The sequence below is a fragment of the Nyctereutes procyonoides genome, unplaced genomic scaffold, assembly GCF_905146905.1.
Source record: "Nyctereutes procyonoides isolate TBG_1078 unplaced genomic scaffold, NYPRO_anot_genome, whole genome shotgun sequence".
Taxonomy (NCBI): domain Eukaryota; kingdom Metazoa; phylum Chordata; class Mammalia; order Carnivora; family Canidae; genus Nyctereutes; species Nyctereutes procyonoides.
In genome coordinates, this window is record NW_026575136.1 from 22666784 (window position 1) to 22683786 (window position 17003).

General features: G+C 47.8%; 1 protein-coding gene across 3 annotated transcripts in view; it reads right to left on the reverse strand.

Annotated features, from left to right (window-relative positions):
- Positions 1 to 17003, reverse strand: part of LOC129495573 (alpha-protein kinase 2-like) — a 117666-nt gene that overhangs the window by 31099 nt on the left and 69564 nt on the right. For all 3 annotated transcript variants that reach the window (XM_055303218.1, XM_055303217.1, XM_055303219.1), the window contains 2 exons: positions 6010 to 9226; positions 2334 to 2481 (listed from right to left, as the gene is read on the reverse strand). In XM_055303218.1, the coding sequence (XP_055159193.1) occupies positions 2334 to 2481; positions 6010 to 9226 (3365 nt within the window). The remainder of the gene's footprint in view (positions 1 to 2333; positions 2482 to 6009; positions 9227 to 17003) is intronic.

Genomic DNA, 17003 nt, shown 5'->3' on the forward strand with positions numbered 1-17003 from the left:
GTTGGTTTTTCAAGGGACATCAAGTCTCTGATTTACCCATGTTTCCTGCACCAATGGCTTAAAACAAATCCATGAAATCATAATACATTGTCTAATGTGGCCTCTGAACACAAGCTGAATGTATGGTTGGAAGAGGACGGGTCCAGTTATGAGGGGAAGATTTCCTGTTGGGCTGGGAAACACTGAGTCACAGAAGGGCTAGGGCAGTGTCTTTCTCTGTGGCCTACTGGTCAGCACAGCATTTCTGTCCCCAAGACCCACCAGAAAGGCTGCAGGCTGAACTAGAATTGCCCCGTGAACATCTTTCTTCTGACCCAGAAACTCCCTGATTCTCTGATACTTGATAGAGAACCTTGGAGGCCTTTTCCTGCCTTTCATACGTCACAGCTTAACGGGCTCATCCGAGGAGAATTTAATTATGGGAAAATGATCCTGTGGGGGACTTTGCTATTTAAACAGACGCCCTCCACCACCAGAGACATTTTTAACTTGCAACTTACAGGTTCCGTCTAGGAGAAAAGACAACCTCAAGGTTTATTACCTGTTGAATGTTAACCAGTTTTGTATCTGTTTGCAAAAGTATTATTTATTGCAATTTGTTTGCCTGACTACACAAATCTCCATGCCTCAAATGCTCCTTTGAACAGACTTACCATCTTACTGGTTCTTTATTATCTAACCAGTTGAAAAAGATCTTTGCTGCATGTTTATATGACTCTTGTTTGAGAGATTTCAACTTCTTTAAAAATACGTTTTGACAAGGCAGTGAGATGCTTCTTGGAGGGGCATGTAAAGGAAACACTCACCTGGAACTACGGGTGAGAGAAATTTGAAAACCTTCAAAAACCCACTTGAAATGATATAAGTGATTTCTTGATATACAGAGGATATAGGACTCCCAAATATTCTCCAGTGTCACCAGAGAAAACACAAATGAGTGCACCTGAGCCAGTGTTGCCAAGAAGAAACGAACCCAACATTGCAACGAACGTAAAGGCCTGGCCACGGGTCACTAGTACGTGGCAAGCCTACTACTGTCATATGCTGCTCAGAGGGAGGAAAGCTTTTCTAAAAACATCTCAAATGGAAAAGGGATCAGAGGCACCAGAAGATTCAGGTGCCAATTCTGAGCTCAGAGCAAGACTGCGACAAACCCCACTGGTTAATTATCCTCTACTGACAGCGAGAGAAAGTTCTTTAAGTGAATAATTAGTGCTTCTTTTCTATAAAGCTCTAGGGAACGGCCTTGATTTAAAAATCAAGCCATTTCTTCTGCATTTCAATTCTTCTGAAGCCATACATAAGCAGGATAATAGCAACATTTGGGGGCAGCAAGGCCTTATTCTCATTTGTCACAATCCAGTTAGCTTTCCTGGAGTGATATCAGGGAAAAGAAACTATAGCTCAAATCTGCCAGAGTTGCATTTGGGACATAATTTCCAGACATATGCTCCAAGCAGACGTGTTTCATTTAATTATACATAAAGCTCTTCGATTTTTCTTGCTTTTTCAAGCTACTTGTAACGAGATGAAGGGGGTAGGATCACCTCCCATGACTTAGAGCTGAAGGGGGGCAGGGACCTCCTTTGGCAGAAAGACCCATCTGAGGACTGTCTGAGTTATAGTGGTTTCCCCTGAACCAGGTGATGTGTTTGAGAATGAGCCACGTCCCCTCAAGTGTGTCCGGTGAAGCCCAAGGTCACAGAAGCTCATTCCACACCAGTATTCTGGGCAAGGATTTGCACTCTCCTCTCTTCCCCCACCCCCCTACTCTCCTCTTACATCCCAGGGCCCAAGAAATAAACAGATTTTTCCATCTCAGAAATGGCTGCTTATCACCCTCCAAGCTGCCACTTTTTATTACCTCCTGGATTGATTTTTTTTTTCCCTTTGGATTCACCTTCTTGGCATTGAAACTTGCCAGGCTTACAGGAATTTAAACAGAAAACACAGCCAAATTCACAGACGTACAGAAGAGAGCTCTGTAATCTTGGGACCACGGAGCCTCAGCCTAGAAAATGATCTGACCTGATCCTGATTCTAAAAACATCATGATCAAATATAAAAGCTCAAAAAAAAAAAAAAAAAAAAAACATTGAAAGGCTTCCTGGCTTCCCGAGGCCAGAAAACTCCGGGAGGGTAGGGCCTCAGGTAGGAACCCTCCACTGCCTGTCCGGCCTGGACACCTGTCTTTGCTTACTTACTCGTCTTGGATACTTTGGGTGTGGGGTTTCGGCTTCAGCTTTCCTTTTTACTTCCTATTATTCTTTCCTTTTAGAACTACGTTGTGAAACAAGCAACAGCTGTGAAAAGTGACCGGGCAAATATCGCACCTTCTCTGCACTTGGGCTATTGCCTTTGAATCTTTTGTCCACCAGATAGTCGAATCTTCATGAATTTCCGCAAACTGGCAGCTTAATTTTACATTCCCGGAGAGGTCAGGGTACATCTCGGCTTGGATCTTTTTCAGTAATATCGGAGCTGGAAATGAGAGATTTGCAGGTCAGTATCCTTACGACAGTCGTGACAAGCCTCACAAATGGGGAAAAGGCTTCCCCATTCCATCACGTTTCATTCCAACAACAATCCCAAGAATTGGGATAATAATAATTATTACCCTCAATTTATAGATGAAGAAACCAAGTGTCTGAGGGCAGGTGTGGCGGGCCTAACAGAGAATGAACAAATCAATCTAACAGAAAAATCTCATTTTTCATTACTTAAAACTCCCCGAGTGAGATCTATAATGCACAAAGTAGAAAAGAATATGAAAGAGTTCTTCTTCTTCTTCTTTTTCTTCTTCTTCTTCTTCTTCTTCTTCTTCTTCTTCTTCTTCTTTTCTTCTTCTTCTTCTTTTTTTTAAAGAAAAGGGCAGGGGACTGTGGATACGTAGTCTATAAAACCTGGGCCTATCAGGGATGCTTTTAAATGATCACCAGATGGTCCAGGTCAAAGTCAGAGCTGGGGATTAGGGAGCAGAGTAAAATCCAGAGTGTCCAAGTAATTGTGGGTCAGCCCCAGACACGAAAGGCAACTCATCAGTAAGTTATTTATTTATTTTTTTTTTATTTTATTTTTTTTTTTCAGTAAGTTATTTATGAATAATATCCCTCCATCTTTACCCTAATTGGCTGCCTTCGCTGAAGAGATCCTAATGGATTGCGGTGGTGTCTGATACCAACTTCATTAGCAGGAGAGAAGTGTCTTCTAGAATGAAATAGGAGCCAGCAGGAAACCATTCCCAGGGGGTTAGCTGTGCTCTTTGAATACCACCTTTTTAAATCAGGGGTGGGAGCACCTCGGCCTGGTAAACGTGCCATACCTCAGGGCAGCCTCTGGGCAGCAGGACGGACACTAGAGCAGGACAAGGGGGGGCCAACCCTGCCGGGTGGGCTGAATGATGTGGCACTGAGGTTACTGCAAACGTGATGTCAGTCTTCTATAGACCAAGTTCCCCAACTCTGCAGCCGTAGTAACCCAAAGCATCACCTAATCCACTGTCAACCCGGGAGTCCTCAACACTGATGTTTTGTCTGCCCCTTTACCTCTGGTCCCACTGGCCATGAAGTAGCCTCTCGTCCCTCCTTGAGGCCCACAGACACTTGGGCAACAGGATGCACATTTATTTATTCTTTTTAATTGTTATTTATTTATTTTTAGATTTTACTTATTCATTCATGAGAGAGAGGCACAGAGAGAGAGGCAGAGACACAGGCAGAGGGAGAAGCAGGCTCCCCACAGGGAACCTGATGCAAGACTCGATCCCAGGACCCTGGGATCCTGACCTGAGCCAAAGAGATGCTCAACTCCTGAGTCACCCAGGTGCCCTAGAATGCACGTTCAGTAGCTTATTTTCTTCCCAGGACATGGGATAATGGGCTCGGGGGACAAACCTCTCAACTAGAAAGCAGCTGGAGATACTAACAATATGATGGGAGAGAGAGAAAAATCTACCAAGTGCTTATTGATGGCAAGACCTGTTTCAGTTCACACAGCCGTAGGGGGTTAGCTGTGCTGGGCACCGAGGCCTTCAGCCTCAAACTCTGGGTCCAGAGCCTTGACTCAGCCTGCCTCCTGCTCCTGGCCCTTCCAGCACTATGTGGTGGCAGTCCTCACGATGATCTGTGGATACCTTAACATTCCTGAGGCTGCCAACCCTGTCCGCCGCCCATTCTAAGTTCTGAACACAGAAAGTTGGGGGGACAGTGGGAAGGGCATACAATGGGCAGCAGAATGAAATGCGGGTCTTGGGCAAGAGGCTGTAGAAAGATACCCCTGTTAGTGTGGGACAAAGTGGGGAACGGAGATGAAGGAGCTAGAAGGAAGCCCTGGGAATGTGGCTAGGTTTTTCTTCTGTGCATATTCTGGCCAAGTGTTGAGGAGAAAGGCTAGAGCAGTCCCTGGTGAAAACAAAGCTTTGAACCCAGGAAAGGTTACTCAGCTTTATTAGTGGAGTCCTGAGTCGCCCTCCAACCCCACCCCCACATACTCACTCCTTCCCTGTGGGGTCTCTGTATGAGAGCACCCCCCCCTCCAGAGCGCTGTCCTCACGGAGGCCGAGCAGACACCCCGTGCAAACTCCACCACCTGTGCTTTCCTGGAGAGTCCTTGCTCCTACAGTCCCTCGGATAACCACGGACAAGGATTCCAGATGGACCTTTCCCTTTGGGCTGAAACCACTTTAGGGATCTTTTAAGATATTGCTTCATTCTCTTTCTAGTATATATATATATATATCATACTAGACACACACAGGCATATATATATGTTTCAAACATTGAAAGAGTATAATATATATTATAATAATTATATATTATATATTAGAAATGTGTGCAAAAAATTAAAAATCTTTTAAAATATTGCTTCATTCTCTTTCTAGTATATATATATATATATATACTAGACACACATACATACATATGTTTCTAACATTTAAAGAGAATGAAGCAATATTTTAAAAGATTTTTAATTTTTTGCACACATTTCTAATATACATATTACATATAATATGTATATTAGAAATCTGACTGGATGCCCCCAAACTTTCAGAAGGGAGTTTTGTATCGAGTCCTGCCTGCAGCAGGGGCTGAGGGCCAGTGGTGTGCATGGGGAATAAGGAGCACCGGTGTGGAAGTCTGAAAACGGTGCGGGAGGAGCAAAGCCCTCACTCCAGGTTAAAGGAGCCCCCGTTGGGCTCCTGCACACACAGAGGGCATCACTTTGCTGTATGTAGTGTCTTCTCTTTTGACTCCTCCTACCCATGAGAAGGGAAAGAAAAGCTCTGAAATAAAAGAGGCTAACATTCAGGCTCAGGGATGGAGGTTGGGGCGGACGTGACCCCCACCCCCGGCAAAGCAGAAGTGACTGCAAGTCACAAGGGCCCTGAGCCTCACGTGGTCAGAAACCTGGATCAGAGACCCCTGGGCACTTTAGACTCACCAAAAGAGGAGGGTGAGTTGGAAAGAAGTCTTATGCTCAAATTTGGAAGAAACCCCAAGTTTCCATTAAGCAGTTTTTAATGAAAATCACCAATTAAAGAAGAGAGTCCCAAATTGTACCTAAATGTTTATTTCTGTAAATCCTGCTTAGCGTGTGGTCTGTTTAATTATACTAATTAGCTGCACTGATTAATGCTTCTGTTTATCTTTGTAAAATATTTTTTTACAGGATAATTAAACAGAAAGTCATCTTAATCACGCTCCCTCGATTAAACCTACCTCCAGGCGGCCCCTTCCAGTGGTTCTCTCTCCAGATCACCTGGGGCACTTGTTGGAAACACGCTTCCCCAGCTCGCCCTGTGAACCCGAAGCTCTGGGGGTGGGAGCCTGGCAATCTGCATTCCAACGAGCCCTCCAGGTGATTCAGAGGCCAGAGAAGCTTGAGAAGCACGGCCTGCGCTTACCAGGGGACACTCACCTTAACCGCAGGAGGACCTGGAAGGACACAGGCACCGGTCGGTCATCTGGTTGGCAAACCCAAGCTTAACCACAGAAAGCAACAGAGCCTCACCTTTTCCTTCTCTTTTGCAAGGTGGTTTTTTCGCATCTTGCTTCTCCTCTGCACACGATGCCAATGTTTCAAGGTTAGGAATCCTTTTGAGAAAGCCTGAACTCCTTCTGACGTTCTCCTTCTCCTCCAGTCGCAGCCTCAGGGCGGCCACCCTGGACAGGATTTTCTTCTTCACCCCCTCAGCTAAATGTCCACTCGCCGAGGATTCTGGCTTCTGGACCTCCTCGCAGCCGCTCCCCGCTGGTAGGGCCTCTGGGCGTCGGAGGGTCTGGGCTGCCAGGCGCCCGAGCTTCTCCTCCCTTGGGTCTCGCCCACTGTCCAGGGGGGAGCCCTGTGGACGTGGGGACTGCAGGGTCTCGGCAGCTTTCTCTGCTGCACGTTCACCTGCAATGGATGCCAAGGTCACGGCCGGGCAGCCGGCTGCGCTTGCAGGCCTGGTCTCCCCGGTGCGGGGCTCTTCCATTTCCCAGATTTTGTGGCTTTTTGAAAAGTTTGTGATGTTTCCCTTAGATGAGGTAAAAGGCAATGGAGTGAGACTGCTGGAAGAGGGTGCATGTTTCCCACGCTCACTCTCAACGGCTCCTCTCTCCTTTGAGTCAGAAAATGGATATTGGCAGTTTCTGGGCTCAACAACGAGCTCGTTCTCAGGGACATCATGACTTGGACCTGAGGAGTTGTGAGTGTCCACTCCAACAGATGCGTGAGCTATCACTGCGGGGCCATGAGAAAGAGGTGCACTGGGAGAAACGGATTCTGCTGTGTTGTTTTTGCCTTGCTCAGCCTCCCCTGAGCTTCGCTCGCTGCCGTCTTGTATTTGGCTTATTCTGCGTCGGTGTGCAAGGCTTTCCCCACCTTCGTCAGGACTTGGGCCTTGCAAGTTGGCAGGCTGGACTTCCAGGCTCTGACCCGTGTGCCCATCACCCCGCTTAGCCTCCTCCCCCGTGGCAGCCGGCGTGGATGCTGAAGGCCCTGCTGTCTCAGCCCTGGCGCCCACCGTCACGCCTGCTTCGTCCATGGGATCTACAGAGGACTCTACAACCTTAGAACGGGTCAGAAACTGTTTAAAGAAGGCAGCATGATCCACTCTGATTTGGCTTTCCTCTTGGTTTTGACTCACAGTGTCAACATTTTCCCTCTTTCCGCTTTTGGAAGCTTCTGATGGCACATCTGTGTCATACATTTCCTTTTTGTCTACAGGATCCACAGATGACTCTAGGAGTCTGGGTTGGTTCAAATACTTGGGAGAAAGACTACTCCAGTATGCACGGCTGACTGGTCTTCTGGTCTTATAAGTTTCTCTGCTTTTAGCAAGGGCTGAGCCAGACTCGGCCTGAGGGCCGTGAGCCTTGAGAACGTCAGACGCAGCCTGGACCCTGTCGGGAATTGTGGGACCAGCTTCCAACTCCTTGTACTCAGGACCAGTCTGTTGTCTTGGTGGCCAAACTTCTGGAATGGAAGCTTCCAGAGTTATAATCTTCAGCTTGCTGCCTGTTTTCCAAAATCCTGGCCCGCTCCCTCTGGACTCTTCCAGGGGGAGAGTAGACAGAGGCAGAATGTGGCGTGGAGCCTGACCCCCATCTTCCACGGTGGCTTCACCCACCTTGCAAATGCTAGTCCCCGGGCCTGAGCTCTGTTCCTTCTCCTCCCTGGAGGTTGCTGATAAGTGGTCCAAGGACACTAGGTCTATTTCCCCTTGTGCAACAGATGCCGTGGGCCAACTTTCTCGGCAATCATCTTCAGGAGGAGAACCCCGTTGGGGTAAGCTCTCCTGCTGGATCCTCTGTGTTGTTTCACTTCCTTTGTCTTGGAAATTCTGTTCAAGGCTCCTACTGTCTGCTGTGTCCACAGTCAGGCTCTTATCTCCAGAACAGTTATCAGTCTGAAGAGGGGAACTGCTACGGAAGCCCTCCACCTCTGGGCGCTGGGGAACATGGACGTGGGCTCCTGGTCCACCGGGAGCCATGCAAAAGGGCTCTTCTAGAGAATCGGTTGTGGAATCATTTGAAGTATGACCCAACTGTGCATTGGAAGGAAGCTGGCAAATATTTTTGTCTGGTGCTGTAGGTGAACTCTCCTCAGGACCATCTGTGTGACGGTTCTCAGCAATGGAAACAGGGAGGTATTTGGCTGGGTAGACTTTGGTGGCCATGGTGACTGTCGATGTGTCCCCACTCTCCCTGGTCACTTGAAGACACTCGAGATTAGCAGTTAAAGTCATTGGCTTCTCCCGAGGAAACATTACAACCGAACCATTTCGGGCTGGTGTGGCTGTGGTGTCTGGGGCACTGGTACTGGGCCTCTCAACACCTCCTTCTGGAAGCTGCACAGAAGAGCTGTTCTCAGAACATAGAGGCTGTCTTTCCAAGCCTCCTGGGCCGCCGGGGCTTGGCCTCTCCTGGCCAGCTGGGACTATGGAGACCAACGTGGAGGTGGAATTCTCCATCTCTGCTAAATCTTCCCCTGGGCCACCTTCACTGGCTTTTTGCGAAATGTTCCAGGTAAAAGTACTGGTAAAAAGAGGGGGCATGGCAGGGCTTCGCTCCTTGCTGCTCTCGCATGGAGCCCGTGGGAGCTCGGAGCCTTGTGTTTGAAAGTGAATACCTGGCGTCTCATCATCAGGAGAACATAAATCAGAGGGTTTGCTTGGCCGCTTGGCCAGCTCTAAGTCCAGGGAGCAAATTTCCTGAGGCAAGTATTTATCAGCTGAGGCTCCAAAAGGAGAATCCACGGTTTCACATGTTCCTTGGTCACATGCTTCAAGATGCTCCAACACACTGGCCGCTTCCCCGGCCCTTGGCCCATGGCATGGGGCTTCCAGGGTGGGGCTAGTAACTGCGGGTTCAGGGGCAGCAGCAGAGAGAGCCTTGGGCTCCCTGGGATCAGCACTGCCCTCCCGGGGGAAAAGCACTGACAGCTCCCAGGGGCATGTATTTCCCTGATTGGCATCTGGGATGCTCAGCTCATGTCCTGGGTCTTTCCAAGAACCTCCGAGTGCATGGTCTTTCCTGTCTTGCTTTTCTCCATGCTGTGGGCATCGAGGACAGCTCTCCAGTTCCAGGTATTGGGCCAATGACGCGTCTTCCTCGTTGATCCCCTCTACGTCGGGGAAGGGATTTATTGTGGTCCCAGCAAATGCAGACAGCTCCCCAGCAGGCTCTGAGAAAGCAGGCAACTGGCTGAGAGAGTCCCTCTCCCTGAGCATTTCCTGAATTTGCACCTAGGAAGATGAAAGTGATATGAATAGACTTGTTCTGAGGAGAGCCCACAATTGGGCATCACTGCAAACCCAAGAATGTTAATCCTTGACTGTAATGATGGACAAGAGAAGTAGTGGAAATGACTGAACTCTAAACACTGGTCCCCAAACCCTCTCTAGCTGATAGGGACCTCCTGGAGAAAGGCTCATTTAAGCAACTATGTGTTCCAGGGGACTCCAGGTCAAATTCCCCAGTATAAGAAAAAGCCTTCTGACAGTCATTATTTAATGCTTTCTTTAAAAAAAATTTTTTTTATTTATCTCTTCGAGATAGAGAGAGAAAGCACAAGCAGGGGCAGCAGCAGAGGGAGAGAGAGAGAAGCAGGCTCCTCATGCGGGCCTCAAACCCAGGACCCTGGGATCGTGACCCAAGCTGACAGCAGACACTTAACCAACTGAGCCACCCAGGCGCCCCCATTTAATGCTTTCTTGTCTCTCTCTCAGGAAAAAAAGATGGAAATAAATTGAATATAAACTTTTTTTTGATAGATTTTACTTATTTATCTGACAGAGAGCAAGCAAGAGAGCACAAGCAGAGGCAGAGGGAGAAGTAAACTCCCTGCTGAGAATGGAGCCCAACCCAGGGCTCGATCCCAGGACCCCAGGATCACGACCTGAGCCAAAGGCAGATGCTTCACTGATTGAGCCACCCAGGTGCCCTGAATGTAAACTATTTTGATCAAATAAGTCACCAGAGCTTGTGTGCATCTCTCCAGAAAGGTACGTTTCACATGATCATAACAAATGGAATATACAGTGCTTGTAAGGTAGCAACGAACAACCTTTGTCCCCAAAATATGACAGGCTTGCTGGTTAATTATGTTACTAAAGAACAGAGAATAGCCTCTCCCTTGAGCCTGCCTCTAACGAAGTCACAGGGTTATGTCTGGCCACCAGCACTGCCAATTATTTCTGCCCTGGGAAGGTTATAAAATCCTAGAATGCCTCTTCCACTTTAAAACAAATGCCCTGTGGCAGGCAGAACCTGTCCGTTGAGAAGTAGAAGATTCAGGGGAAGAGAGACACAGATAGAAAGATAAAAAGGGATGGAGAAAAGAAGCAAGGAAGGAAGCTCACACTGTGAGGAGTAAACCCTGGCTGTTCTGGGACATCAGCTGTTGTTTAAGGAAGCAATAGGATCTTGGACCACATTCTTGTCTCTTAAAACTTTTAGCTCATCGATTCTTTCAACACACATCAAACTTATGCCCAGCCACCAAAAAGGGGAATTGCTGCTAAATTTTGGCAAGTACCTCCATCTCTGCCCCCAAGACCCCTGCTTTGGAGCAGCCCCCTTCAAATGTGCAGAAACCGATCATTGGGCTTACAGAGGGGAGGAGGCCGAGCCCCCCAGGATATGACAAAGCAGACCTGGGATGTTCCTGTGCACAGTGTGGCTCCAAGTCCTGAGGCTCATTCCCATAAATCACACGAGAGAATCTTGGTCTTCTGGCCCTGCAGTCAATGCCTTTCCATATTGCCAGGGGAAACAGGACAACAGCATGGCCACACCTTCCTCTGTACCGCACCCCCCACCCAAGGCTGCCTGCTGCCACCAGTGATTCCCCTCTCATCTTCTCCTTAAAGCTACCCCGGTGTTCATTGAATTCTGATCTTCTTGGCACACAAGTGCTAAATGAACAAGAAGAAATTTAGTATAATTTCCTGCACTATAACCTCTGTGAGGGCTGGGGCCATTCGTCGACTAAACAAACATTTATTGAATGCCTGCTGTGTACTAGGGGGCGTCCCAGGGGATGGAGATACACACGGGCAATATGCCCACCCATCCAGAAGGATCTCCCATTCTAGGTTGTGTTCAAGGCCTGTTATAGCAATTAGCGCCCAGCAGCTGTGCCACAAGCACCTGTTGAAAGGACTGAATGAACCACGCACCAGTTCGGACAGCTCAACCCAATGTCACCCATTAGACCTCTCAATCTTAAGGGCTTGGGACTTCCATCAGATCCTGACATTGGGAAAACTTACTTAAAAAGCGGGGGGGGGGGGGGGGACTTTTAAACCACAGCAGGGGGCACTACTGGTTCACATCCTGGTGTTTCTAAAAAGAAAAATATATTTACTTTCTCTTTTAAACAAGATTGTATTTATTTATTTGGTTATTTATTTATTTATTTATTTATTTATTTATTTATTTATTTATGCAAGAGAGAGTATGAGAAGGGCCGGGGGGAGGGAGAAGCAGGCTCCCCACTGAGCAGGGAGCCCAAGTTGGGGCTCCATCCCAGAACCCCGTGATTATGACCTGAGCTGAAGGCAGACACTTAATTGACGGAGCCACCCAGGCATCACTGTACTCTCTTTCTATATCCCCATCATAGAAAAAGGAAAACAAGGAAGATAGCTTCTGTGAAATAAGAAACAAGGGTGGGTTTTTTGTTTTTGTTTTAGTGTCAAGGAGTTTTAAGCTGTATATGGTTTCACCTCGATCTGTGAACATCTATAACACATATAGAGAATCCTCTTTCATCTGCTTTTTTGGATCATTTTTTTCCTAATGAGCTGTAGTACAAATATAATGAAATATTAAGCATAGAAAGTGTGAGCAGGTTCCTGGTCATGATTTGAGAAATGAGGAAAGACTGTCCAGTTCAAAACACTGCGACCCTCTCCTGAGCCTTCTTCCCTGGCCAGAATTTCCACCGCCTATGTCAGTCCTTTATTTTAAGATCTTGTCATCATTGCATTATCATCAGCGCCAACAGACATTTATGGAGTAGCTGCCTTGTGTAGAATTCTCTGGCAGGCACCGGACAATTTTTTTCCAAAGGGCTCCAGTTAAAAAGCCACTATGTTACTTATCGGCATGTTACCCACCCATTATTGCCTTTTACCAAACAACAGAGTTAGAGGCTGACACTTAGCAGACACTAGCCTCTGGAGAGGGTGAGTCACAGGACAAATAAGTTCTGATCAGAGTGAGTCTGGTCACTGGAATATATCAGCATATCCATGGTATTATGCCTTGGTTTCCAAAACAGTCATGTTCCTATTAAGGTATACTCTCTCCTCTCCCCTCTTGCTTTTAAAATAAAATCCCACCTTAGCCTAGTGAAGCCCCACATATGTAAAAAAAAAAAAAAAAAGTATGGCAAATCCATATAAATTCATCCCCTTGACAAGCATTTACTGAGCATCTACTACGCACCAAGTTCTATTCTAAGCACCCAGGAAACATAAGACTGCTGGCTTTTCGGAAATGATGTCCAACAAACCACATCAAAGGTGTGCTGCTGATGTGAAATCCCATAAATCTGATCTGAAACAATGGAATTTTCTGAAAATGGAGACTTTAACAGCCCAGTATGTACTTGTCAAGACTGAGACTCCAGGGGCAGGCTCCTTGGGTGTCATTCAAAGGCTGACTCAGAGAGAGAGGGAAACCACAGACTCACACTTTTCAAGTGAGTCAGGCCTTTCTTTTAGGAGGAGATCTCTCGGTGAAGTCATTATGAAAGAACTCCAATAAATGATTCTCTGGCTGCTCGGCTAGTCTCATTATTGACTGAGTGCTGGGACTCAGGAAGTTCTGTGAGTCAGAAAACTGTTCTCATTCAGGTGGAAAGAAGGGAAACATCTGAGGCTCCAGAAGGAGGCCCAGTGTGGTGCATGAAGGGTGGGCTCCGAGGACTGGGCCCCTGAGTTCAGTTCAGTGCAGTATTGTATATGTGACCCCAAGTAATGTCGTGGGCCTCTCTGACCCTCTGTCTCCTCCTCCAAGGTTAACCACACTTTTGTCCGTATCATCCCCTCCAATCCCACCGAACTTTGCCTTGTTCTCTGCAAAAAGAAAGAAGCGGCTAGGACAAAGAGAAACTGAGCCACACCGATTAGCAGAGGCTAGCCTTTCTCATTGAGTTGGCCGAGTAAATCTGAAATACTGATGCTATCATCTCAATCATCTCTTCCTGAATAGCCTGACTCCAATCAGGAGACAGCAACCACACAGTACATCAAGTAAAGGAAGTTGAATATAAATAATGGTTAGCTACGTAGAAGGGTGACAGTACAATACAAGGAAACCCTACTGTACTCTAAGGGGAGGGAGAGTACCAAGGAAGGACAGCTTGCGAGGTGCTCAGACCTAGCTGGAGAAGGTGTAAACAGGCCACCAGATGACAGAGCTGTTCACTGGGTTAGCCAGGCCAGGGTTGGCCTGGAATTGCTGGGTGAGCAACGGATCGCCCTTCCACATGCAGGCAGGGAGCAGCCAGTCAGCACCCGGTGCGTGAGCGTGCAGCAGGAGTCCAGACACTGGCAGGGGCAGAGGCTGGGGCCTTCAGAGTGCATGGGCTGGGCTACATGTGGTGGGAGTAGGGACAGGGAGTGACAGCCCTGCGTATCTGGGGCCACGGGAGTCTGGATGTTGGTGCAGACAGGGGCCCTTCAGAGAGGAGGCCAGCAGAGCTCTGGTGTCTGAGTAGAAAGGCTAGAAGGCTGCAGATGGGGCATGTTCTGAGCCCTGTGGTTGGAGCAGGTTCTGTGGGGTGGACAAACACACATACACACACAAACACACACACACACACACACACACACACACACACACACACACACACACCATGCTCAAAATGCCAAGGATTGTCCTCCTCCTGCAGTGTCTTTCCGGCGCCCTCTGTTGAGAACGCTTTACACTCTGCTGAGAGCGCTTTACACCGGGCTTACTAGCTCAGAGAAATGGTTAATAAAATTCTGTTCCCAGTAAGCCTACATTGAAGGGTGCATGAGGACTGAGAGGCTGTAAATTGAGAACTGACACATGAGGTCGCTGATGTGCAGGGGTTAGAAAGCTCCCCAAGGTCCCGGAGCCAGTGGCAGAACCAGGCCTTAAAGCTGAGTCTTTCTGGCTATAAAGCCCTTTCCAGCTCAAGGTTCCTAACAAGAGAAGTTAAAGCAAACACCACCCAAAGGCTGGGAACTCCCCTTTAATTTGAAAGCCAGCATTTCTGGGCTCCTCAGACACTTTGGGTAGAAGATTGTAATGGTCCCTGTTCTGCAACATGACCACTTGTTTATCTGTCAGCTTCCTCACGGGCTCTAAGGGGAGGGACTCTGTTACTCATTTCTGAGTTTCCAGAACTTTAGTAGCCCATAGTAGGGGTTCCATTAATTTTGCTGAATGAATAAACATATGAATGAATACAAGGTTCAAGTGAACACATTTGAACCGAATTTAGTAACACTTCCAAACCTGTTTTTGAAAGCAGCACCGGCCTTGAAAGCCTACCCTCTGCTTGCGCTGCACTTTCCAATCCCCTTTCTATTGACATGCCTCTGACTCTACAAACACATTGTTTCATTTGTTGGCCTTTGCAAAACTTTGGCCTCCTAAGTATGTCTGTCATGGATTCCACGGAAAGGTGTGTCATCTCTTCACACACCCCATGGTGTGCAAGGTTACACTCCTCTTCATTAACGAGAGCATCCTAAATGCCAACAAAGTGCATGAGACTAATTTGAGTCACTAACAATAGAAGGTGGTATGAGATAAGATCCCTCTTCTCAAATAGCTTATAATCCAGCTGAAGAGACAAGATGTACATGGAAAAGATAAATAACAATTCTTGACAAGTTGAGCCAACAGCCAAATGGATGGATTTTAGCTATCAGTGCTGCTCCGGGAGAGGAAACAAGGTCACCACCGAATTCTCCTCTCCTACTCCACGGGTGCAATCCCCACAGTACAAAAACCAGATGTTGCACTCTCTCTCTCTCTTTTTTTTTTTTTAAGAGACAGTGTGTGGGATGGGGCTGGGGATGGGGAGAGGGACAGAGGGAGAGGGAGAGAGATTCCCCGCTGAGCACAGAGCCCTACGTGGGGCTCCATCTCACAACCCATGAGATCGTGACCTGAAGTCAAGAGTCAGATGCTTAACTTACTCCTCCACTCAGGTGCCCCCAGACGTTGCACCTTTATGTTACTTATATCAACTTTTAGATAGTTCTTGAACATTTCTCTGAAATCTCAGGAAACCTCTCTACTGAGCAGAGTGTGGCAGATGTGGTAGGCACCATGGTTGACTAACTCAACAGCACCCCAGCCCCCTTCTCCCTTGAGACCTCCAACCAAAAAAGCTGGAAGACCACATACCCTCCCATTGCTAGATGGGGACAAAGGTCAGTTCTTGCTAATGAGACACAAGGAGAATTCTGCTAACGGACTTCTAAGGAGGCTTTGCTTTCCTTGGAGAAGGCACAGATATGGCAGGTACCTTGCCTACCCTCATCCTTCCTCCTGTAATGGAAATGTGCCACCTGGGGCTGAGCTGTCATCTTCTGGTCAAGAGGCAACAGTCACACAAAAATGAAAGCCAACACACTGTGGCTGGTGGAGCAGAATGAGGGAACAGACTCGGGAGCTTGCTGGCATCTTTGAGCCACTGGAAGAACACTGACACCTTCTACCCAGACTTCTGGTCAAGTGAACAGCAAAGATTCTGTATCTGAGGCCGGTAGTTGGTTATGCCGTTAACTGCAGCTAAAAGCACTCCTAATGGATACGAGAGGAAAATATACTGCCGGGGGATGAAGAAAAAGTCCTATGAGGTTGGCCCTGGAGACCTTCTGGAGGCATGTGGGTGGCTTTGGGTGGCTTTAGGTAGAGATTAGTCTGATGGCCAATGTCACAAAGGGCAAGGGGGGTGGTTCCTGGAAAGGGGACTCAAGGGACTGGTCCAAATGCCAGGGGATCAAACCGGCCTGAGGCAAGGTGAACTTGAAGTTGAGGGAGGGAGGGAGAATGGGGAAATGTGAGAAGATAGATCATCAAAGGAGAGGCCAAGGTTCTAAAGGCCAAATACAACCATGGGGGGCGGGGGGAGGGGGGGGTGTCGAGCCACTTAGATCCTTGCTTTAACTGGGAACACTGCCAGAGCCTGATGTGTGCTCTGGCTGGCAGGGCGGGGGCTGTAATTTTCTTTCTCTAACTCTTGTTTCCTTTTAAATGTTCTTTGAATGTTCTTTCTTCCTTATCTGGACTAGTCATAAATAGCACCATGTTCTTTGCCAGTTGTCTGCACATCATCAATCCCCCTCCCCCCGCCGTGGTTCCAGGAATCTTTAGGCAGGACCTTCCCCACTCCCAGCCATCCTGGGTGCTGCAGCCTCGCCCCACGGCTCACCTTTCCTCAATATCTGCTGAGCCCTCACTAGGCCGTAGCTATTCAGTCATTTGTCATCCGACAGAGCAAATCCATACCACCTGTGGCGGCAACACTGAAATCGCCTGGCTGCCCGGCCAATGCAAGCTTCCAGGCAAACTAGAATATTTTAGGAACTTGAGTTTATTTTTAGGAGTTGCCGGGTGGCCCAGAAAGGAGCGTCACTTAAAGGTTTTGAAGGGTAAAATAATAGAGAAGAAAGTGGAGGACACTCGTCTAAAATCTTCACCCTGAAACCTGATCCTGAACACCCCTGTCACTTGACCTGCCCCTCTTCATTCCACTCTCCCCAGGAGACAAGAAATCTTCAGCCAGCTGGCTTTACAATCGGTCCTGATTTCTTGGAAAAGTGGTAGAGTCTGTTAAATGTCAATTTGATCCCTTATTGGGAGAGGCCTGGGTCCCCAGGATAAATGTCCTTTCCTGGGGCTGAGGGCCTCTTGTGAGGTCAGTGGAATCTTTGCCTGGAAACACGGTGTCAGGGAAGGACCGTTAGCTTGTGAGCAGAGCAAGTGGGGGGAAGTGCCATTACTACTACCAATCCCTAAACCCAGTGT